This window comes from Hydractinia symbiolongicarpus, chromosome 10 (genome assembly GCF_029227915.1).
Source record: "Hydractinia symbiolongicarpus strain clone_291-10 chromosome 10, HSymV2.1, whole genome shotgun sequence".
Classification (NCBI taxonomy): domain Eukaryota; kingdom Metazoa; phylum Cnidaria; class Hydrozoa; order Anthoathecata; family Hydractiniidae; genus Hydractinia; species Hydractinia symbiolongicarpus.
In genome coordinates this window covers 1,493,657-1,517,621 of record NC_079884.1, presented here as the reverse complement: position 1 = coordinate 1,517,621, position 23,965 = coordinate 1,493,657, and the positions used below count along the sequence as shown (strand labels likewise).

Genomic DNA, 23,965 nt, shown 5'->3' with positions numbered 1-23,965 from the left:
CACAGAGTTGTCTTGCATAGCTTAAAATGAGCATAATATACAGTACTGGAATCAGGATACCTACCTCATTCTATAAACTTTATTGGTATTGACAACATACGACAAGATCATCTCGCACATCACATCTTGCTATTTTATATCATCTAGCAATTTTCTGACTTCCGATGAGGACGGACGTGCTCTGAAGAAATAGCATAGAAACGCGCCGAGACAAATAACATGACTGAGAGACTGACTATAGCTCGACTTGAAAAACAATTAAAAGAAGGTTTTGATCATATTGAATCACGAATTGATAACCTAACTTTAAAAAGTGATAAAATTGATTGTGATTTGAACGAAATGAAAAATAAAATTATAAGCAATTTGATCGAACAAAACAAGAAAATGCAAAAAAAAATCGAAGCTTTAGAAAATACTGTGTATGAACAAAACAAAGAGTTAAGAGATCTCCAACTGACTACAGAGGCAACAAACCAATACGGCAGACGTAGCAATATTGAGATTTCAGGTGTAACAAATGATATAGATGATGATCAACTGGAAGATAAAATGATAGAGATTTTTAACAAAATGGAGGTCAACGTTACGAAATCCGATATCGAGTCTTGTCATAGGCTTCCTGCGAAGAAAAATCAAACAAAAAAAACCATTGTACGCTTCGTCAATCGCAAAAATTGTCAAAAACTCTTAGAAAACAAAAAAAAAACTGAAAATATAAATTTCGAGGAAATTAAGCTGCCACCAAACAGCAAAATCTACATTTCCGAAAATTTAAATCGATTTTATCAAAGACTGGGATTTGAATGCAGACAACTGAAAAGAAACAAACTCATCTACAGTTACAAATATCAAAATGAAGCTTTTTTTATAAAATTTGATAAAACCGATGAAAAACACAAAAAAATTACACATGTGGATCAAATAGTTGAATGGTTTCCTGGGTTCTACCAAAATGAATTGCTCAACTACGGAAACACAGAGAGTTAGATTGTTGTCTTTATCTCACTTTTCTCTTCTTTCTGCTACACACGATTTTCCCGCCTAAAGTTCTTTGTTTGTTTAATCTTATCGGTGATATACGCTCAGGTAATTTTAACTCCAATATGGCGCAAGCTTGCTGTGCAGTCAGTATATAGCGTTTGTTTTATTTGTGAAATCGTTTGAAGCCCAAAACCTGTTCTAACTGGTAAGTTTTCACTTTCTCTTTCTTTTTTGTACTTTTAGACCCTGTTTTCCCTTTAAAGCTGCCAGTTTTGTTTCCCCCCTATATATAATTTTTATGCTTAGTTGTAATGTCTGCAAAAAGCTAGTTGATGAATCATGTAAAAAATCAATTTTTTGTGATATCTGTAATTCCTGGATACATTTTCAAAACTGCTCTAGACTTTCAGTATCAGAATTTGATGCCTTATCTCACAATTCTAGTAACTGGGCTTGTCCAAAATGTTTGGACAGGACATTACCATTTTTTGATTCAGAACATCTGTCAAATTGTAAACCAAAACCAACCCCAAATTCTACATCCCGTATTAATGAAAATATGAGATCCCTTCTTTCTGATCTTAATAGTATTGTTCATAGCATGGGCAACGATGCTGACAGTATCAATTTTCATACAACTAGTTGTAAATACTATGAATGTGAGGACTTTAACAATCTTAATCTAAATCCAAGGTCGCTCTCAGCTTTTCATCTTAACATTGCCTCAATGGCTAAACACTTTGATGAATTTAACACCCTTTTGGCCCTTTTGAGACATGAGTTCTCTTTTATTGGTATTACTGAAACCCGCTTTATCAAAGGCTCACCACCAACTTTCAATTACCATATAGAAGGTTACCAGTGCTTATCCACCCCCACTGAATCCTCAGCAGGAGGGAGCTTGTTGTATATTTCTGACCAGTATAATTTCATTCCTCGTACAGACTTGGATGACATTATGTACCAATCTAAATACTTGGAATCAAGTTTTGCAGAGATGATCTTGCCTAACACAACCAACTTAATTGTCGGTAGCATTTATCGACATCCTTGTATGTCAACAAATTCCTTTAATCGTGATTTCTTAAAACCCTTGCTCAATAAAGTCAGCATTGAAAAGAAACAAATCCTTCTACTGGGGGATTTCAATAAAAATTTGTTAAAACTCAATGAAGATGCAGAACTCTCTGCCTTCATTGATATACTCGGATCCCACCTTATACTTCCCCAGATCTTATTACCAACAAGAATAGCAGCGACTTCCAAGACATTAATTGATAATATTTTTTTCTCTGTCACTGGTCATCCATCAATCTCTGGTAACCTTATTCACATGATCTCTGATCACCTGCCTCAATTCTTTATATTACCTGACCAATTGACTAACAACTCAGAAAAAAATATTCAATACCAAAACTGGTCCAAATTTGAGGAACATAATTTCATTTTAGATTACCTGGATATTGACTGGGGTGTTGAGTTTAATAGTCCTGGACCAATTGACCCAAACAGCTGTTTTGACATTTTTAATTCTAAAATTCAAAAGCTTGTTGACAGACACGTTCCCACAGGCAGGCTCACCAAAAGGCAAATCAAAACCCAACAAAAACCATGGATTACTTCTGCCATCATAAAATCCATGTCTAAACGTGATTTTTATTTTCGGAAATTCACTAAAGCCAAAGATCCAGATTCTAAATCAGAGTTCCGACAACTTTTCAAACGCTACCGAAACATGATTGTCAGCTTATGCAGACAAAGTAAAACAAACCATTATACCAATTACTTTAACCTTTTTTCAAATAACATGCACAAAATTTGGGAGGGTGTTCGTAGCATTATTTCTACGAAACCGTCGAAATCTAATATTCCTACCTCCATTCAGGTTGACGGTAAACTTGAGACTAACCAGATTGATATTGCCAATAGTTTTAATGACTTTTTTACATCCATAGCAAATTCTATTAGGAACAAAATTCCACCTACATCCAAGAAGTACTCTGACTACCTCAAAAACCCGAACCCAGACTCAATTTTCTTATCACCTGTTACCCAAGAAGAAATCATCGGGATTATTGGCAACATCTCTCCAGGAAAATCTTCTGGACCAAACAGTATTCCAATCAAAATTCTAAGATTGTTGGAAAATGATATTTCCAAACCTATATCAATTTTGATCAATCTTTCGTTTGAATCTGGTATCTTTCCTAGATCTTTAAAAACAACCAGAGTGGTGCCTGTTTACAAAAACAAAGGTTCTTCTATAGATGTGTCAAATTACAGACCAATCTCATTATTGTCAAACATTGAGAAAATCTATGAAAAGGTTATGTACAACAGAATCATAGGCTTTCTCAACAACCATGATATCCTATATCCCAAACAGTTTGGATTGAGAAAACAGCATTCAACATCACAGGCTGTGCTTACTATAGTTGAACGCATTAGACATTGCCTTGACAAAGGTGAGCTTGCCTGTGGAGTGTTTGTCGACTTACAAAAAGCTTTTGATACTGTTGACCACAAAATCCTTCTATCCAAGCTAAATCACTATGGTATTCGGGGAAAAGCAAATGATTGGTTCAGGTCTTATTTAACTGGTCGTCTTCAGTATGTCTCAATCGGTGAATTCAAATCTCAACTTAAAGCCATTCTACATGGTGTGCCTCAAGGCTCTGTTCTTTGTCCGCTGCTGTTCTTGTTGTATATTAATGACCTATCATTTTGCTGACGACACTCATCTGCTGAAATTCTCAAAATCACTAGAATCCCTTTGTAGAGGGATAAATGCTGATCTTAAACGCCTTGTGTGTTGGCTTAACGCCAACAAAATATCACTGAACTCCAGCAAAACAGAGTTTCTTGTATTTAGATCCCAATCTCGTAGGCTTGAATTTTTGCCTTTTTTGATTCTATGCGGTAAGCGCATTTATCCTAGCAAAAGTGTGAAATACCTGGGTGTTCATGTTGATGAACATCTTTCCTGGAAGTATCATGTCTCATCTGTGGCTACTAAACTTCAAAGAGCCAATGGGATGTTATCTAAAATTCGTCACTATGTTCCCCTAAAATCCCTGCTAAACATTTACCATGCTATCTTTAGTTCTCACTTAAGCTATGCTTGCCAAGTATGGGGCACTCGAGACACCACAGTAGCCCACAGAATACTTACCCTCCAAAAGGCTGCCCTTAGGCTGATCACCTTCAGTGAACCAAGATCCCCATCTTTGCCTATATTTGCAGAACTTGGAATTCTTAAATTCTTCGACCTAGTTAAAGTCCTTAACATTCAATTTATCCACAAATTCCTAAACTCTAACCTCCCATCTGACACACTTACCTCACTCAAATTTGATCGAATCTCACACTCTCATGAAACTAGATGTAACACAATTGGTTTGCTTATTGAACCAACAGTTAACACATCGACGTTTGGATTTTTTTCATTCTCTAGAATCTCCACATTACAGTGGAACAATCTGCAAAGAAATTATCCTGATACTAACCTCACACACTGTAAATTAAGCACAATCAAATCCCTAGCCACAAGTTTCTACATGAGTCAATACATCAACTAGCTTTCCTCTTCATTATTTTGTCTCATTACTTTTTTCTATTTGACTATATGGTACTGAATTTTCATTTATACTAATTATAATCAAAAATGCTTTTTCATTTTAATCTTTGTAAACTTACAGTATTTACTGACATATGAAAATATTTCACATTTTTCTTGGTGGCTTTCTCCTTTGTTTAGCCTTGGCTATCGGGAAAGTCTCCTTCCTAATTGCTAATTTATTCTTTTAGTAATGTAAATTGTCATTTCTTAGGTAAATAAATGTTTACTTACTTACTTACTTTACTTACTTAAACGGTCTTGTTCATGATGGTATTTCCTCACTGAAGGGATTCTCGAGGCTTTCGTAAACAGATTGCGCGTTATTGATAGCCTCACTTATTCCTGCTTCACTAAATCCTTTTTCGATGAGTTCGGCTTCTTGCTGCATGTGGTTAACAGATTTACATTCCAGGCGGCATGAAGTGGCTTCAGGTTGGACAATTTGGACGATATTTTTATGTCTGCTGGAGCAATCCCATTTTTGAGCAGACGCGCGACATGATCCGAGAACCAATCATTATATTGATTTTAGATAAAAGCTTTTGCTGCTTTGTTAACACTTAAATCCAATGATTGTAACTTATTCGTTAATTTATAAGGCACTATCACAAGTTCATACCTACTTGTAGAACAGAATTCTTTGAGTTTGTCAACTTACCTTTTAATTGTGTCCATAATGACAAGTGAATGCTGCTCATTAGGCAATCCATTTTCCTCTTTCTTCTTCTCCGAGTAAGGAAAAATAATTTTTGTCAAAAAATCCAGGGATTAGTCAGCGTTTGACCACTGGTTTGCAGTAAATCCGACAGAAAATGATACTGGAAATTCATATCTGGGTAAAAAGCGTTTAGTTTTACCACCGTAGATCAACTGTATCAGTACAAATTCGCCTGTTGAGCTTACAGTGATTGTTGCAGTTATTTGATGTTTGTCGTCAATACCTTTTGTGGGGACATGCTTTGAACCTTTGAAGCTATAACTGTATTTCCCAGGAGAAACGTATGTGAGCGGCGTTTGATCGATGTTCAGCACAAGATAACTTGGGATTGCATGCATTGAAATCTTAGACGATATCGTCCCCTTAACTTTGACTTTTAAAAGTCCTCGCTACGTTACGCATCTAAAAGTGAAAAAATTTGTATCAAAGCTATATTCTTTCTAATATGATGTGAAAAATGGCAGCAATGAGTCAGAATCGGATGAGGATGAAGGTGTTGATGAGGAAATCAAAATATGCATTCCGGAGTCTGTAAATCTTCAGAAGCTAGTGAAGTCTTAAGGGATCTGCGTGACAAGAGAAAAGCGCCGGTAATTACAGAAACTTCCGATGAAAGTGACAGTGAAATTATTTAAAAGAAAAAGAAGAAGACAGCAGTAATAGAAGAAACACGCGAAAGTAAAGCGGGAAGCAACATAGATCAGGAATATGACGCTGAAAATGAAAAATAGAATTATGCCATCCAAGTAAATAAAGTATTGTATTGTTTTTTTGTCTCCCAAACCAAAATTAAGCAAATTACTGAAATTTAAAAAAAGGACCAAAATATTAGTCGGACAAAATAATTAGTCGGACAAAAGTTAAAAAAAGTAAAATTATTTCTGACTAGTATTTTCGTCAGACTAAAATTTTGTCCGACTAAGTTTTGTCCGATAAGGCTTGCTTAGCGTGTGGCCTTGTGGTCATGGAGTTCGCTTCGTAATCACAAAGTCCGTGGTTCTGTCCACAACGCGGGCATGTTTAGCAAGTTTCTTTACTACAGCTACGGGTCAACCCATGCCATGTGAGGGAAATTGGGTAGGTAATGCCGCTGTATACTTAATGTATGCATCCCGAACACAGGACCCACATTGATAACAGTGTTTCAAACACTGAAGTGGCTATATCCTGTATAAATATTCGGAATTATAATAATAATAAAACAAAATTTGAAAATATATCTCATGAAAACACGGCGTTTCTATATTTCTATATATAATTTTCTGCATTTTGTGAAGGCTTTCAGCACAATATTTCGAAATTTGAAGTATGTTTTAGCCAATCTAGAGGGCCGAAATTTAAAAAATTTTATGTTCGGGCCTCCTTCGACATACACTGAATAATTTAGCCCCTCCACTTTCAAAATTGCTCCACCGGGCCTGTTATTTATATTTAAAATAAATATTTTTATGTACAATGTTAGAAGAGAAAAAGGTTAAAAGATCTACAGACCTGACAGCATCACTTCTGAAAATTCAAAAACCCTGTTATCTTTTTTCAACAATTACAAGACTGACACCAAAATATATACAGAAAGATCACATGTAAAAACCGGTTCACACTCACTAGCATAACCGTGTTCAAACTCACTAACATAACACTAAATATTTCACAACATTCAAACCAAAATGGGTTATCCGTAAAAATGGAAATATTGCAGCCTATTGGATGCAAAACTTTCCTCGGGCAAATCCTTTTATTACCTCGAGATATGGCCAAAAAATTGCCATTTTCGAATAGTTAGGCATCTTCGACTTTCGTGTCGAAGTATGTATGAATCCTAAACAAACCAGGTTCAAGATTTTTGACGGGAGGGACCATTCTAAAGTCCGCTAGTATGTCATTGTTGAGAGTGGACTTAGGACTAATATTTCTTGATTAAAACAAAAATTTCTTTTTGTTGAAAAAGTTAAATTTGGAAATTACAATTGGAACATTTAAAAGGATTACGGCAAAACAAAACAAGATTTTTATGAATTTATCGTGTTCGGAAAAATGATATGAATCTATCGTTTTTAGATATATGCGAATTTTTAATATTTCTTGTGACTACAATTGAGATATCAGAGCGAATATTGTTTATTTGGTCAAGTGTGGCTGTATATTTTCATAACAATCATTCAAGACTTAATTCTTGAAATTTTAAAAATATACCCGTTATTCTCTTTCCTTCTATCTCTTGTACCCTTCGGGTGCAAGAGATAGAAGGTATAGAGCAGGTTAACAGTGAGCTAACAATCAGCTAAAGTGAGCTGATAAACTTTCACACTACGAGCTCGGGAGATAGCTCATCGTTATCTTACAGTGAGAGCCAGACTTACTAAAACACCAAAATTAAACCTCCAGTATTGGTTTCTTTACATGAAAAGAAGAAAATTTTTCTATAAAAAATAAAACAACTTATTATTAACCAGCTTTTTCATTTTTCCAACTAATAAATATCACCATCAAACGTGTGTCATTTTTTAATTACAATGTCAATGCAGGGGCGGATCCAAACCCCGTCAATTGGGTCAAAGGACGGGGTTTAAAAATAACAAGTATAGTTTATCTAATTTTCAAATATTTAGTACTAACCAGTAATATTTGGGGCGTGTAATAATGTATTCATTTGAGCGCTCATCAATATAAAAATTAATAATATTGCCGCCGCTGTTGCTGCCGTGATGGCGGATAGAAAAATATGGACCCCGCCCTGCAGGTTTTTGCCGGAGCAATGAGGTTATTCTTAACTCTTATTGGTCTAGAGTGCCGGGTTTGCAGGAGAAGAACACCGGCAGGATTTGATTGGTCATTACAGAAGTTTTCTTAAGTTGTGATTGGCTAAAAATCAATACCCTGCAAAAGCAAAAATGCTCACGCTAGTCTTCATCTTCATATCTTCCTCAACATCATTGCTCAACATGGCGTTTAGTTCAGTGAGAGAAGATGTTTTGAAATTATTTCAAGACGAAGATTTGCAGAAATTGATTGAAATATTTAGTATTTATTCTAAGAAATGGATAAATTCAAATAAAAATGTGTTTTTAAACACAGAACAGCTTTATGCTGTACTTTCTTGTGGAGAAATTGGTGTGAATGAAGATGCTTTGAATTATCTTCCTGCATCAGTTTCTTCCAAGAATTGTGTTGCATTGAGGTAAGATTTTATTTTCTGTAATTTCCATTTCTGTTTTTGCTGACCATTTGTTACCATAGTAATTAAGTGTACATCACTATGTCATCACCATGAACTACTTATGGCTAGCTAGCTAGCTACATGTATTCGTGGTTTTTGTTTTGATTATTACTCTTGGAGAGCTAGCAACCGTATCTACGGCAGATAGATAGATAGATAGATGTGCATATTTTACATGGCTAGCCTCACAAATATCGAGGGATATACCCTGTCTATTATTTCCAGGAGGGGCCATGGCGTAGATGGAGAGTCGAGTATTTAATGCTCATTTTGAGCTACGCAGACCCAATTAGAGCCCGCGCTCTACTAGACAACTCCCGGCAACATCCAACGGCCCACACAGTGTGCCATCTTCCCAATTTTCTTCACATGGCTTGGGTTAACCCGGGGCTATGGTAACATTCACTCGCCCATGTTGAATCGCCGTCAAGAGGAATCGAACCCCAGTCTCCCGCACAGAGTACGAGAGCTATAACCACCAATCTACGGCGCCACATAACCACTAATCTACGGCGCCACATAACCACTAATCTACGGCGCGCCACAAGCTAGCTGGCATGTGTGTGTGTGGAATTAATAATGGTTTTGATTCTTCTCAAAATGTTAAAACTTAGTGTCTTTGCTCTGAGGAGTGAATTCTCTTTAATTTCTCTAAGAAATATTTATTTATTTTTCACTGTTTAGGTCCGAATCATCTGGAAATTGCTTGTTTAGCTCCATATCCTTATGTCTGGTAGGTGATAATAGTTTGACGCAACAGTTAAGGCTACTTGCTTGCATTGAACTTTTTGTCAATTCTGAGTATTATAGTTCTCACCCCAATTTATTTGTTGACAAATATCCATCTTTAAGTCCATCAAATATTTTAGCAATGTCAGTATCTCATGCTGCTGTTGATACTAATTTTAAGGCTGCTGAACTTGTCAAAGCTGAGGCTACTTTTTGTTTGAAAAACATGAATTAGTGGTCTGGTTTTTTCTTTGTTTTGTCATTGTCTTCTATAATTCGCAGAAATATTATGTGTTATTATCCTGATTGTGGTCCTCTCAAATACAAAGAAATATTCAATAAAAAGGTTTTTCCACGTGTGCCAAAGGTTGATGAAACTTGCTTCCATATTTTGTTTTGTTATGAAGGTCATCTCATTTCAGATCTTACTTTTAAACATAATCACTATGTGCCACTTTTATTTACTTCTAAGGAATTAATTTATAAGCCTCTATTTAAGAAGAAATGTATGTCTACCAATGTTTCTGGATTCTTTCAAAAGAAAATTGATTTTAAACCTGTCACCAAGAATAAGCTTATTTTACCAAAGGTATCTCTTCCTCAGCAATTGCCTACATCAAGTCAGGATCCCCAAGCAATAATAAAAGTTACTAATTATACACCTTCAAGCAACATTTCAAATCCTTCTACTTCTTCTGTATCTAATGTTTTTAGTAATCTTTTACAAAATAGTACTAGCCATGAACCTAATTTTTTTCCAAACAATAATAAATCAGTCATAACATCAAAAATAGTTGATTCCCTTCCACAACATTTTGATGTAACTGATGTTGCATATTACAGACTTCGTGTTAAAGAAGGGATGACAGACAAACAAATTTTCGATCTAATAAATCAGACTTTTTCCCCTTCTGCAGATTATACCTACCCTAAAACTTTAAAACGTCAGTTCCGTTCAAAGTGGTTGAAAGATTACCCTTGGCTTCGCTACTCACCAGCTTATGATGGGGCTTTTTGTTTACCCTGTGTTCTTTTTGGATCAAAGTTCCCTGACAAATGTGGTAAAATTCAAAACCTTTTTTTACAACCTTTTACAAAATGGAATGATGCAACTAGATCTTTTAATCAACATCAATCCACAAACAATGGTTTACATGAATTTACTTCCACTGTTTTTAATAATTTCATTAGTCAGATGTTATCTAAATCCCAGCCCATCAATGTTTTAGTCAATGATCAGCTATTTTTTTAGTCCATAGTTCATTTTCATTTAATTGACAACTGTCAAGAAATAGTAGAACATAGTTGCAGGGACTATGGGGTTACTCAATTGTCATTTTATCCTGCATTCATTTTAATTTATATAAAACCATTTCATTCCAATATTCATTATCATTTAATTGAAAACTGTCAAGAAATAGTAGAACATAGTTGCAGTTGTCAAGTTATCCTGTATTTTTTAAATATAAATATGCCAATGACAGCTAAATTTTTCTCTATTTTTTCCTCATCATTGTATCTTGTTATCTTAATTCTTTACTTCTTTTTTATTTGGCTGTCCATGTCTGGATGACATTTTTTGTTATCCTAGGCATGCTGATGAGCTCTGATATTGAGCGAAACGGCCTATTAACATCTATAAATTATATGAGATAATCTTGTTTCTTTAGTTCATAGGCTTCATATATAACAATAGAAACTCAGCAAGAAAGAGAAGCAACCAAACAACATTGTTGAAAAGATGACACGGTAACGATTTTCGTTTTATGCTGTATGAATGACAAATAGCCTTTTTATTTTCAAAATAATTTACAATTTAGATGCGGGAATGTTGTTTTCAGACAATCTAGGATCCTCCAATGTTTAAAAATTTTCTGGGCCCTCAGGCCCAACGGGTGGGCCTTCGCGTGTCACTAATATAAGTACATTTTATGACGGGGTACATCAGAAATCCTAGATCCGCCCCTGTTACCCGTTGCAAATACTAAGCAAAGCCTTAGTCAAAAAGATGCCTTAAGCGTACAAGGTGGGTGACAATGCGATATGACAAATTTTTGTCCAATATCTATAATGCCGATTACATTGAATATTTTTAAAAGAGCTAAACTTACCAACTTCCTTGACGTTAACAAAATTATGTCTGAGGAACAAATTTGGTATAGAAAGAAACTCTGTACAAAATTAGCAACGTTATTACTATCAAATGGGATTGCAAACGAAATCAACAAAGGAGATATGATGAGGGCATTTTTTGATGATCTATCTGAAGCCTTCACAAGCTATGAAGGGATCTGTTTTACAATTGTTTACAGATTGCCTTTTTAACATAGTGAAATTGGGCGATATTGACGGTCAGAAGTCGTCCCCAAACTCCATTAATTGTAGGGTAGCCCAGGGGTTGATCCTTTAGCCTATACGATTTCTTATTTACTTCAATGACTTTGAAAATTGTCTACGACATTCTAAGGTTGTAAATTTTTCTGATGATGCACTCGTTTATTTACCACAAAAAAAACCTGTGTCAAAATCGAGCATGTCTTGAACTGCGAACTGAAAAACATTTCAAATCTGAGTCACAACGGACTCCTTATTCTTAAATCTAGCAAAACAGAATCCATGATATTTAGCATGAAGAAGAAACCAAACCATTAGTCTCATTTTCTTAGTATTTACATGTATTATGTAATTCCCACGCAGTAGATGGCGAAAAAAAGCCTACGACAGAAATTTTATCCTTACTTGTATAAAAATACAAGAAAAGATTACAAGGTTGCTAAGAAGTTTTTTTTAGTAAAATTATCTCAGGATTTAAAGAACTTTCACTAGTTGAGCATTTGGTTGATTTTTTATGTGTTCAAAATGTGTGCTCAGCTGGTTGGAATAGTAAAGTACGCAATCAGTGATGTTATGGATTTGTGTCAAAAAGGCAGATTTTTGGTTTCAAGTTAGCAATCTTATGCAGAATATCAAAAAGTACTAGACTCTTCTTTGCTTGATGAAAAAAAAGTAATGAAATTTTCTTTTTAAATGTTTAATTTTCAATCAATTAGTCTACCTAAATTAGTAATGGTACGAATGTGTGACACAATCTTTGAAAGGTAAACGGAGTGGTACAGTCAGAAAGTGATTGCCATGAAGTTTTTTGTCTTTACTTTCTCAGCATGTGTCAAATCGACTCCTAATATATCTTAATTTTGAAATAAAACGCTAGCACACCCTGTTCGTTCGCCCTGGAGATTAAGCAATTATCCCAAGTTTGAAGGAACAATTCATACAATAAAGTGTATAACTATTACACTCACCATCCTCCATTAACTGTATCACTAAGAACTGCGGAGGAACCCAGTATTATCAAATTATTGGTACATCCAAAAAATGATTAGTTTGTCCTAATTTTCTATTAAAACGATGCATAGTGAGCACGCTTGCCGCGGATATTAAGCAATACGAAGTTTCCAAGTTCGAAACCATTTTACTCCGCTCCCTCCGTCAATCCTTCACAGAGGAAAGCATCAAAACCCCATATTAATGAGAGATTATCGCTAAATTAATATTGGTACAAATGTGTGACGCAACTGTTGAGACACGGACAAGCTGGTACCGTAGAAAGTGAATGAAATCAAGTTTTCGAAACCAGCTCTCGCTACCACAGCGCACACGTTTGCGGCGAAGTTTGAGCAATCGCCAAAAGTCTGGAAAAAGGTTATTTCTCCCAATCTAGGGTGCTTATTTGTCACAATTTTTGCGCCAAAATTTAAAATCATTGCAGTAAACTTTTTCCGTTTATTCTTTCGCCAGGGAACATTGAATGTATGCTTCCATATCATCTAACAAGTTTCCAAACATTTTATATAATGTACAATACACATGTATAAGAATAAGAATGTATAAGAATGCTTTTTAATTGACATTTTTTGGCCGTGTATGAATAATCCGTTATCTCGTGTTTAGTAATTTTACCTTTCTTAATTCATCGTTAAAGCTTGAAGATATTTTCCACTTGGTTCCGCCGCATTCCCTGGCGAAAGAATAAACGGAAAAAGTTTACTGCAATGATTTTAAATTTTGGCGCAAAAATTGTGACAAATAAGCACCCTAGATTGGGAGAAATAACCTTTTTCCAGACTTTTGGCGATTGCTCAAACTTCGCCGCAAACGTGTGCGCTGTGGTAGCGAGAGCTGGTTTCGAAAACTTGATTTCATTCACTTTCTACGGTACCAGCTTGTCCGTGTCTCAACAGTTGCGTCACACATTTGTACCAATATTAATTTAGCGATAATCTCTCATTAATATGGGGTTTTGATGCTTTCCTCTGTGAAGGATTGACGGAGGGAGCGGAGTAAAATGGTTTCGAACTTGGAAACTTCGTATTGCTTAATATCCGCGGCAAGCGTGCTCACTATGCATCGTTTTAATAGAAAATTAGGACAAACTAATCATTTTTTGGATGTACCAATAATTTGATAATACTGGGTTCCTCCGCAGTTCTTAGTGATACAGTTAATGGAGGATGGTGAGTGTAATAGTTATACACTTTATTGTATGAATTGTTCCTTCAAACTTGGGATAATTGCTTAATCTCCAGGGCGAACGAACAGGGTGTGCTAGCGTTTTATTTCAAAATTAAGATATATTAGGAGTCGATTTGACACATGCTGAGAAAGTAAAGACAAAAAACTTCATGGCAATCACTTTCTGACTGTACCACTCCGTTTACCTTTCAAAGATTGTGTCACACATTCGTACCATTACTAATTTAGGTAGACTAATTGATTGAAAATTAAACATTTAAAAAGAAAATTTCATTACTTTTTTTTCATCAAGCAAAGAAGAGTCTAGTACTTTTTGATATTCTGCATAAGATTGCTAACTTGAAACCTAAAATCTGCCTTTTTGACACAAATCCATAACATCACTGATTGCGTACTTTACTATTCCAACCAGCTGCGCACACATTTTGTACACATAAAAAACCAACCAAATGCTCAACTAGTGAAAGTTTCTTAAATCCTGAGATAATTTTACTAAAAAAAATTTCTTAGCAAGTTTCGTAATCTTTTCTTGTATTTTTATACAAGTAAGGATAAAATTTCTGTCGTAGGCTTTTTTTCGCCATCTACTGCGTGGGAATTACATAATACATGTGAATACTAAGAAAATGAGACTACTGGTGTGGTTTCTTCTTCATGCTAAATATCATGGATTCTGTTTTGCTAGATTTAAGAATAAGGAGTCCGTTGTGACTCAGATTTGAAATGTTTTTCAGTTCGCAGTTCAAGACATGCTCGATTTTGACACAGGTTTATTTTATGGTAAACAAACGTATCATCAGAAGAATTTAAAACCTTAGGTCACAGACAATCTTCAAAGTCATTGAAGGAAATAAGAAATCGTATGGGCTAAAGGATCAACCCCTGGGCTACCCTACAATTAATGGAGTTTGGGGACGACTTCTGACCGTCAATATCGCCCAATTTCACTATGTTAAAAAGGCAATCTGTAAACAATTGTAAAACAGATCCCTTCATAGCTTGTGAAGGCTTCAGATAGATCGGCAAAAAATGCCCTCATTATATTTCCTTTGTTGATTCCGTTTCCAATCCCGTTTGATAGTAATAACGTTGCTAATTTTGTACAGAGTTTCTTTCTATACCAAATTTGTTCCTCAGACATAATTTTGTTATCGTCAAGGAAGTTGGTAAGTTTAGCTCTTTTAAAAATATTCAATGTAATCGGCATTATAGATATTGGACAAAAATTTGTCATATTGCATTGTCACCCACCTTGTACGCGTAAGGCATCTTTTTGACTAAGGTTTTGCTTACATGCATGAAACTAAAGACGGACTTTTTTTCTCTAGTGTATTGTGATGGATTGCTCCATACAAAGTTCTTTAGAGGCAATGTTGCTTTTTTCAAAGAATATACAGCTAGTGTAGAGGGTCCTTCCATACACACTTTTTCAATCACGGTCAAACTCTTATGAAAATGATCATACACAATTTTACTTGTCACGCCTCATTACACAAAAATACGTTGATCATCAGCAAAAATCCACCGATCATCAACGCATGCGCTCGCAAGTCGGTGCTTAGTCATGCATATCAAGGTAAAGTCCCTATCATACAAAAAAATGAGTCAAAGGGGGAATTCATCAACAATCAACGCATGCGTAGTAACATCTCGACAGAATGAAATCCTCGGACGTTGTTGAAATGTGTATATAAGAAAGGAGATGAGTTGGTTCAGGAATGCAATTAGCAAACTATATAGCACTGTGTCTGCACCAGTGGCATCAACTCGCGACGCCCTTGCTGACCGACTACAGAGTGTGTGGGACACCTTTCTAATACAGCAAGGCAAAGGAACAAATTTCAGGAGGGGCAACGCTTCACGACGACCCAGGACAAACTCTGAGAAAGCACCACGGCGTCTCGTCTATGGTCAAAAACAGTACAAAAAAAGTTAGACACTATCGATCTAGGTATGCTGGACGGGCACTGTTTCTACATCAAGGATTTAGATGTGCTGGCTCAACAGAAATGGGAATGTGAGGTGTGCAAGCAACTGTTCACCAAAAGCAACCACCCCACACGGCAAAAAATGAACGAATGCGAGGGTGTCAAGACGACGATTATCATCAAAGGGGGGAAGATCAAACGTATGCCGAGCAGGGCTGAAAAGGTCTTTTACGATGAGGGGTATAGCTATGATGCATCAAAATAGATAGAACACATGTCGAGGCAAACCGGAAGACATATCCATCATGCACTTTGTGGACATGGTGGTGAGCGTGTTATGCGTGATGACAATAAGGAGTGGAAAGTGGATGGCTATGAGCCTGTCACAAAGACCGCTTACGAGTACAACGTTGTAAGTGGTACGGATATCGCTGTCTGTCCGGGAGAACCGAGGCGGACAAGGCTCATTACGCTGCAACCTTGTCCAAGGAAAGGATGATACGGGGAAAGAGCTATAGCCTCGTCAGGGCTTGGGAATGTGAAAAACCTCCCACAATCAAGAGGTACTTTCAGAAGGAGTTCAGGATATATCCTCACTACCTGGTATTTGATTTCGAAGCTCTCCTATCACCTTTAAATTACCAGCAAACCTCAGATCTAACATATCTTTTGAGACATGTTCCGGTAAGTGTTGGTATTGCCGATAGTTTGAATAGTCGCCCGACGTTCATTGAGCCCAAAAATCCCAAAATTCTGGTCAAGTTGTTTGTGGAGGACCTGGAAAAGAAACATGCCCTCATTGTGAAAGAGGTCGAGAGAATGTACCTAAAACCCGACGACTTTGACATGCTCTCCAAAAAGAACCAGGAGTTGTGGGATGAGTGGGTAAATCAAGTAGCTGTAATAGGGTTTAATTCCGGCAAGTACAACATCAACCTGATCAAGCGGTATTTTGTTGAAGAGATCGCGCAAGGTGATAAGATCAAAGTGGCGAAAAAAGATAAGGACTACATGTTCCTCACTACTTCGAGATTTAAATTTCTAGATATTAAAAATTTCCTTGCCCCCGGTCTAAGCTATGACGGCTGGTGCAAGTCGTTGGAATATAAGCCCAAAAAGCTCATGTTTCCATATGAATGGTTGACGAACCAGGAGAAGCTGAAACATGTTGGGGCTGTGGCTCATGAGAACTTTTATAGCCGGCTAAGTGGGAAACACACTATCTTGCGAAGAGTACGAGACATTCTGCGCCGAGTTTTACAGGCGAGGATGTGTCACCATGATGGACTGGTTGCGTGAGTACAACTTAGCCGACGTGGAACCGCTCATTGAAGCCGTGAACAAGACGAGGTTGCAGTATTACGACGATGAAATCAATATTTTGAAGGACGCGGTCAGTATTCCGGGCGTGTCAATGCGCTACGTATTGAACATGTCTCTACGGCTGAACCCGAAGCTAGAACTATACGCTCCAGGAGACCCCTGCAGGCATAGGTGTAAAGATTCTTGCTATAGCAAGACTTGTAAGGCCTGCAAGGAGGTACGGAAAACATGTGAAAAATGTACGAGGAATGAGGCCTACGACCTTTTGCGGACGGGGATGGTGGGTGGTCCCGCGATCGTATTCTGTAGATATCACAAACGAGACGTGACGGGTATTAGATCTCACGTGTACGGCGAACCTCACAAGTGCAAGACCATTCTAGGGTATGATGCAAACATGCTGTACCCGAGTACTCTTATGCAGGACTTTCCTTGTGGGAAGGAACAGTTGATCAAGGTGGCCGCACCGACATCGGCACATAACTTAACATAGCTATTAACGCGAGTTGTGCTAGATAGATCGCTCGTTGGCTTTGCCCAAGTTGATATCGAGGTACCCAACTATCTGCGTGACAAACTCACCGAAATGGCTCTCCTGTTTATCGTCAAGGAGAAACCTGATGATCAAATCCCCGAGCACATGCACGAATACTTAAAAACTACGGTCCGCAAGCGTTTTCCGGGTACACGTACTGTATACCCCTGTGCTAAAATGGTACCTTAACCATGGGCTAAAGGTTACTGCCTTTCACCAGTTCCTCAAGTACGCCCGAGGTAGGCCCTTTGCCTGGTTCCCGGAGGAGATTGCCGATGCACGACGACAGGATGATAAAGACTCCGGCAAAGTTGAAAGGCAACTCGTTCTACGGCAAGATGATTGAAGATTTGGCAAGGCATGCAAATACTACATTCAAAAGGGATGAAAAGGAGGTTGATGCAGCCCTGCGGAGCCCGTACCTGGAGGACCTTGAAGAGATTGGGGATGCTTATGAGGTAAGAAGGGACAAGCGCAAATGTGCTATCGATAGAGCCTACTAGTACGGTATCGCGGTATATTAACTCGCAAAGTTGCGCATGCTCGAATTTTACTACAATTTTCTGGACAAGTACGTGGATTGTCGGGACTATGAGTACATTTACATGGACACCGACAGTGCGTATTTTGCCATCTCCAGAGAAGAGTTACGAGATGTCGTTCGTCCCAAACTGCTTGACGAGTACGATAAAAACGTAAAAAACTGGCTCGTCACCGATAAGTGCTCGAGTCGAACGGGAGGGTTATTTAAAGCGGAATTTATTGGGTTTTGGATGATTGTCCTGACAGCCAAGTGCTACTTTGTTGAGGGTAAGGAGGGTACTAAATTCTCGTGTAAGGGCATGTCAAAGAGACAGAATGCTGTGACCTGGGGTAGATACCTGAGTGCGCTGAAGGGTGGCCTGGACATGGCCAAAAACGTGGATTGTCGGGTACACAACCAGGGCATGATCACGTATGAACAGAGTAAACTCGGGCTCTCAGGATTTTTTGACAAAAGAGTCGTGCACGATGACGGGGTACATACGGCGCCTTTTTATTTCTAGCGGGTTTGACCAATGTTGCTATTAATCATCAAGGTTGATAAAATAAAAGAAGAATACCTTGGGAAAATGATTGCGAGCGATTCTTTTGCGTTGGCGACTGTGGTCACAGGGGGAATTGGATTGAACCAATGGAGGTGAAAAATGTCCCATATCGGTGGACTCCCGGACCGATAGAATCCAAGCTTCCAAGGATCCCCAAACTATGAGCCTCTAAGTTTCAAACAACAACAATAAGAAAAACCGGAGGGTTCTTCAAAATAACTAAATGGAAGCATGTCTGTATATAATTATACTCCTGCCCTATGCCCTGATCGCATTTTGCTTCCTCAGATATTGACGTATAATAAAAGGAATGTCCGATCTTGCACAAGTATTCGACACGGCTATTTCTGCAGAATATGAACATGTGGAACCCACAAATATGCCCTACGTAAGGGCAAGGGACACCTTCTGCCCAAAAAATGCGCAGAGGACTTTGTTGACAAGGCCCCTGACGAGGCTATCGACAAGGTACATACCGAGTATGTGCAACGGGAACTTCAGGAGAAGGATGAGAAGACTGCAAAAGCCCTATCCACACATGTTATCAACCTGTATAGGGAATTTTGTGGATATAGACAGTGTCAAGGAGCTAAGGAGAGACATCGACATTTAAAATTAGGGGCAATACTTTAACTAAAAGTTGCATGACCTGCCTAGCTAATGCCAAGGAGAGGCGGGCTGTAGCAAATAGAGATGAAGACGTTGAACACGAGTTGGATTCCCCTGTTATCGATCGGGAAATTCGAGGCGTTCAACAGAATGAGAATTACCTCATCCTATACGACCTCCTGACAATCTGTTCGGGCTGTGCCGGGGTATACCCGAAAATTCACGACAGGAAGTGGAGCACTTGAAATAAAATGTTGGATGTTGTAAGAGAATCCAACACAGCAATCTTTACAAGTCTGACGTCTTGCGGAAAAACACAACGTGTTTTGGACCTGCTTTAGCATGAGTATAGGGAACATATAACAATATAGTGATACTTTGCCCTACCCTACGGTGTAACAGTACCTATTTAGAGAGGGCATCGCTATGGCGTGACGACTACGTGTTCCTTATAGATTCCAAGGACTAACTTTTTGAATGGATAGCAAAATTATCCTCATTACTGGTGGGTGGGGAAAGTCTCTTCATAGTCGATGACATTATTTCCAACGGGGGTGTAGATAAGCGTCGACAATCACTGCTTGAATTGGCTATTTTAAGTAGGCATCGCAATCACAGTCTTTGGCTCTTAACGCAGTCATATACGGCATTACCAAAAAATTTGAGGAGGCAAAAGGAGCAGTTGTTTGCCTGGTACCCTCATGAGCGATCAGATATGAAAATGATAGACGAGGAAACGAATCTCATCCACGACTGGGACGAGGTTAAAGTTGAGCTGAAAACATCTAAGCATGGATGTCTATATGTAAGGCTTGAACACCACAGGGCTTGGAAGATTCTCGAATGAGCATACAAACGATCTACCTTTTGAGATGACAAAAAAGATGTCATCTCAAAAGCTTGTTACGATGCTTGCCCCACATGTAGAAATCATATACGATAGATTAAAAGGGCAGATCTTGCTAGATTTTTGGGTATTCCATATCTTAGGCAGTACGGTCTTAATTACGATATTACAATATCAAGGGCGGAAATAGAGGGCAAGCTGGGGATCATCGGAGACCGCACATGCCGGGATATGCTAGGAGGAGGGAGAAATGGGCATTATATTTTTATTTCCGCCGACGCCGTCACGGAAATCGTGGTTCGATGTAAAAGCTTAGATGCCATTAAAATTGCAGGGCGTTTTGGTATGGAAATCAAAAGCATAAAACTTTTATCTAAAGAGAAGGCTACTATTTACAACATCCGCACCGCTTTTGACGGCGAAGATATGGTGAAGCAGCATCGTATTGATGAATATAGGATCGAACTGTACTTCCCAAGGTACAGATTGGCTATCGAATGTGATGAATTTGGACATGCCAATAGCGATATAGGCTACAAGGTAAAGAGACAAAAACATATTGAGCAGGCCTTGGGATGCACCTTTATACGATATAACCCCGATGCCCCCATCTTCTCCATTTTTCACGTCATTAACAAGATTTATCGCCATGTGCTTGCCGAAATTAGCCTAGGGGACTAGGTCTTAAACAAGCACTCATTTTATAACTCCGCGTGGGTTATAAAATGAGCATGTTGAAAACCCCCGGCCAAGCATTGGTATATAGAAAATGTCTTTACAATTCACCTCATTCAATGCAATACCTGCAGGAGCTATTGAGACCTTATTTGATAAACAGGGGCAACCCCTCTTCAAACGTGCCAATCTAGAGAGGTTTTTAAATATTCCAAATGCCAGGAAATACGGCCTTGATCGTCATATGACAATATCAAAGGGAGAAGTAGAGGGTATAACTGGATGGATGATATTGAACGTGTGGGGCTCTATATTCTCTCAGTTAAGGAGAATAAGTATGGGGCACTCTGTTCTGAGGCTATCAAGGATAGAGACTTGAAGCTATCGGATTTGGCTGATATAGCAACAGTAAGCAAAACACTCAACTTTCCAATACCAGATAGACGTCTAGTCTATATTGATTTGGAGAATGAGCCTAATGTCATTAAGGGCATCGTCTATAGGTACCCGTTCTACACCCAACATCCCTTGGATTATGTAAGTGATCCGAATGAAGATGATGCCTTGGATGACAAAATAGATTTGGGTGAAGATGATGACGAAATAGATTTGAATGAACTAGAGGAACTCGTGAAAACATATTACCATTCTTTGATAACCTCTGGCGGTACCTGAACATCCTCTGATACCTTCTTCTGACACGAAGCTGCGATCAGGACCATCCCTCAAATAATATAAAATACGACTACCTGTTACTATACGATCCATTCTATAGGTTTTCCTGCTCCAAAAAGCATCGGTGGCGTCTTTAAGAGTCGCCATGCTTTTCCCCGGGTTGTAGCATATACAAGTACAATCCATCCTCAGGTAAAAGCTTCTCTTCGGGATATTCCTCACTTTTTGCGAGCGATACCTCATCCAGATTGATGGCTTTGTTAGGTTTCATGTCGATCATGGCAGTCTTGGTATTGTTAAGACTTTTGACGATTGTATACAGATATTTAACCCAGGTGGTACTAGGCTCGTTAGAAGTCAATTCCTGGGCATCCTGGGGTTTAAAGAGTCTCTCTGCAAGTACCTTGTTGTACTATTCCACAAAGGCCGTGAATGTATGGTGGTATTTCGTGGTAGCTCGCCTAATTTCAACATTCTTGTTCTCCAGGAGTTTCGTTACTGCTGACTCGAATTCGGAACCATTATCGCTTTGAAAGGTTTTAGGGTATTGTAAAGGTCCTGCCTTGTATATGTCCTTCACCATCTCGGCGACCTCACTAGCTTTTTTGGTTCTTAGGGGTCTTGCTACCTTATACCTTGAAGCTACATCAATCCCCGTCAGGATATATTTATAGGTGTTTCCATATACCCTGTTGTGAGGCATGCACAGTAGATCAAATTGATGCATCTCATTTGGTGTTGTAATAGTGACTCGGCTTCCCCGTGTCCCGAGAGCTTTGAAAACAAGAAGTTAGTCCCACTAAACGCCAATGCGTTTATGGTCGCACCTGCTACCAGTACAGCTATTGTCGCCATTTATTGTTTACCCTTCTTACAGTCTTTGCATCGATACTTCTTCCTTTGATGCGGACGTATATGACTTCCGCCACACTCTTTACACCTGGATCTCTCCCTTTGATGGGGACAAATTTGCCTTCTCCCACACTCCTTACTTTGTCCCCTCTGCCTTTGATGGGGACAAATTTGACTACTGCCACAGTCTTTACAAAAGGCCCTCTGCCTTTGATGCGTACATATTTTACTACCACCACACTCCTTACATTGAGATCTCTGCCTTTGATGGGGACAAATTTGACTTCCACCACAATCTTTACAATAGGACCTATCCCTTTGATAGGGGCAAATTTGGCTTCCCCGACATTCCTTACAGTGGGATCTCTGTCTTTGATGGGGGCATATTTGACTTCTCCCACTTTCTTTACACTTGGATCTTAGCCTTTGTTGGGGGCAAATGCTTCCACCCCCACACTCCTTGCAGTGGCATCTTATCCTATCATGAGGGCACTTGTTTTTTGTAAGCTGCCGTTTGGCTTTATGAAGGCAGCATATGCACTGTTTTGTTCGTTGACCATTTTTCAACACCTTAAATGCATCCAGGGCCCACACGTGCTTGTATTTTGAGCAACTTTTGCTTTCTTCCATATTGTTTGTTGTGTTTGCCTCTGGGGCAAACACAAATTGTGGTCATTTAATACTCCACGGAGTGGAACTTACCCTCCAAGATATTAAGCTGGGCGTCTTGAAGCAAATACACGTAAGCCATGAAATTTCCGTCTGCTTTTTTAGTGATATGTAGGGTAATCCCATCACTTAGACGTTGTAGAGGTCTTCCACTACCATGTAGGATATGATCGGGAGACGCCCGAAATTCGATGAAGAGGGCATACCTTCCATTGAAAAAAAAATCTGTCGTATAAACCCGCTGCATAAAAGGGTAAATCCCTCGTCAACTAAAACATCCTGCCTAGTGGTATGCAAAAAGTGTTGCCATAGGCCGCCACGATGGCCTTTTCTTCATCCGTTCCTACATGACCAGTTGCCTTGACTTGCAGGGCCCTGATGGCCCCGTCGTTAGGATTGATGCCCTCTAAAACAAAGGTTGTTGTCCCTATCAAATTTTGGCAGTCACAAGTCCCTATATACGGCTATAATATTGTAGTCCGATTTGTTTTGTACCTCGTTACCGTTCAAGGTGAGACGTAGATTCTTTACCAGGCTTTTACCAATGTTACTAACAATGGTACGTGTCGTGTTGGTCCACGTCAGCTTCAGATCAAATAGAAGCTTGAGATTACCCGGAAAGATGATATCGTTGCCCGACATATTTGGCTTATCCACACAGAGATCCTCGTTCTGGTTGATGGTTGAAGGTATATGACTTATCTGAACCCTTTTTTTTCGGCCCTTAATACCAAAGAGTTGCATATAGGGAAAATCTTTTAAATAAAAATACTAACCAATCCAGTTTTTGTACCTGATACAGATATTGATAATGATGAGGAGGATGGAGGCCATCCAGATAAGCCTGATGATACCACGTCAAAACTCTCCGGAACGTCAAAACTCCCTGGAACGTCGGGGCCTTCAACAGAACGACAGCATGGGAATTTTTCAGGGCAGAGGCAAAAGTTATTAAAATCAAAGA

The 23,965-nt window shown here is 38.5% G+C and overlaps 3 protein-coding genes across 3 annotated transcripts; 2 read left to right on the top strand and 1 right to left on the bottom strand.

The window, feature by feature from the left end:
- Positions 1-349: 349 nt before the first annotated feature.
- LOC130612724 (uncharacterized) lies at positions 350-1,542 on the top strand. Its single transcript, XM_057434072.1, has 2 exons — positions 350-1,089; positions 1,133-1,542. The coding sequence occupies exon 1, from the start codon at positions 388-390 to the stop codon at positions 988-990; it is 603 nt and encodes a 200-aa protein (XP_057290055.1). The 5' UTR covers positions 350-387; the 3' UTR covers positions 991-1,089; positions 1,133-1,542.
- A 6,655-nt stretch (positions 1,543-8,197) lies between these two features.
- Positions 8,198-9,502, top strand: LOC130612784 (uncharacterized). Its single transcript, XM_057434140.1, has 2 exons — positions 8,198-8,499; positions 9,223-9,502. The coding sequence occupies exons 1-2, from the start codon at positions 8,213-8,215 to the stop codon at positions 9,500-9,502; spliced, it is 567 nt and encodes a 188-aa protein (XP_057290123.1). The 5' UTR covers positions 8,198-8,212.
- A 12,506-nt stretch (positions 9,503-22,008) lies between these two features.
- On the bottom strand, positions 22,009-23,643 carry LOC130612783 (zinc finger protein 34-like). Its single transcript, XM_057434139.1, has 4 exons — positions 23,505-23,643; positions 23,349-23,407; positions 23,035-23,242; positions 22,009-22,982 (listed from the first exon to the last, which is right to left on the bottom strand). The coding sequence occupies exons 1-4, from the start codon at positions 23,641-23,643 to the stop codon at positions 22,336-22,338; spliced, it is 1,053 nt and encodes a 350-aa protein (XP_057290122.1). The 3' UTR covers positions 22,009-22,335.
- Positions 23,644-23,965: the final 322 nt, after the last annotated feature.

Bases quoted from the DNA above. Each gene is read 5' to 3' on its own strand.
- LOC130612724 (XM_057434072.1), top strand. From the start codon at position 388: ATGCAAAAAAAAATCGAAGCTTTAGAAAATACTGTGTATGAACAAAAC.
- LOC130612784 (XM_057434140.1), top strand. From the start codon at position 8,213: ATGCTCACGCTAGTCTTCATCTTCATATCTTCCTCAACATCATTGCTC. The intron at 8,500-9,222 runs GTAAGATTTTAT...TTCACTGTTTAG, and splicing joins AAGAATTGTGTTGCATTGAG to GTCCGAATCATCTGGAAATT.
- LOC130612783 (XM_057434139.1), bottom strand. From the start codon at position 23,643: ATGTCGGGCAACGATATCATCTTTCCGGGTAATCTCAAGCTTCTATTT. The intron at 23,408-23,504 runs GTAACGAGGTAC...CCTTTGTTTTAG, and splicing joins TCTACGTCTCACCTTGAACG to AGGGCATCAATCCTAACGAC. The intron at 23,243-23,348 runs GTAGGAACGGAT...CCTTTTATGCAG, and splicing joins AAGTCAAGGCAACTGGTCAT to CGGGTTTATACGACAGATTT.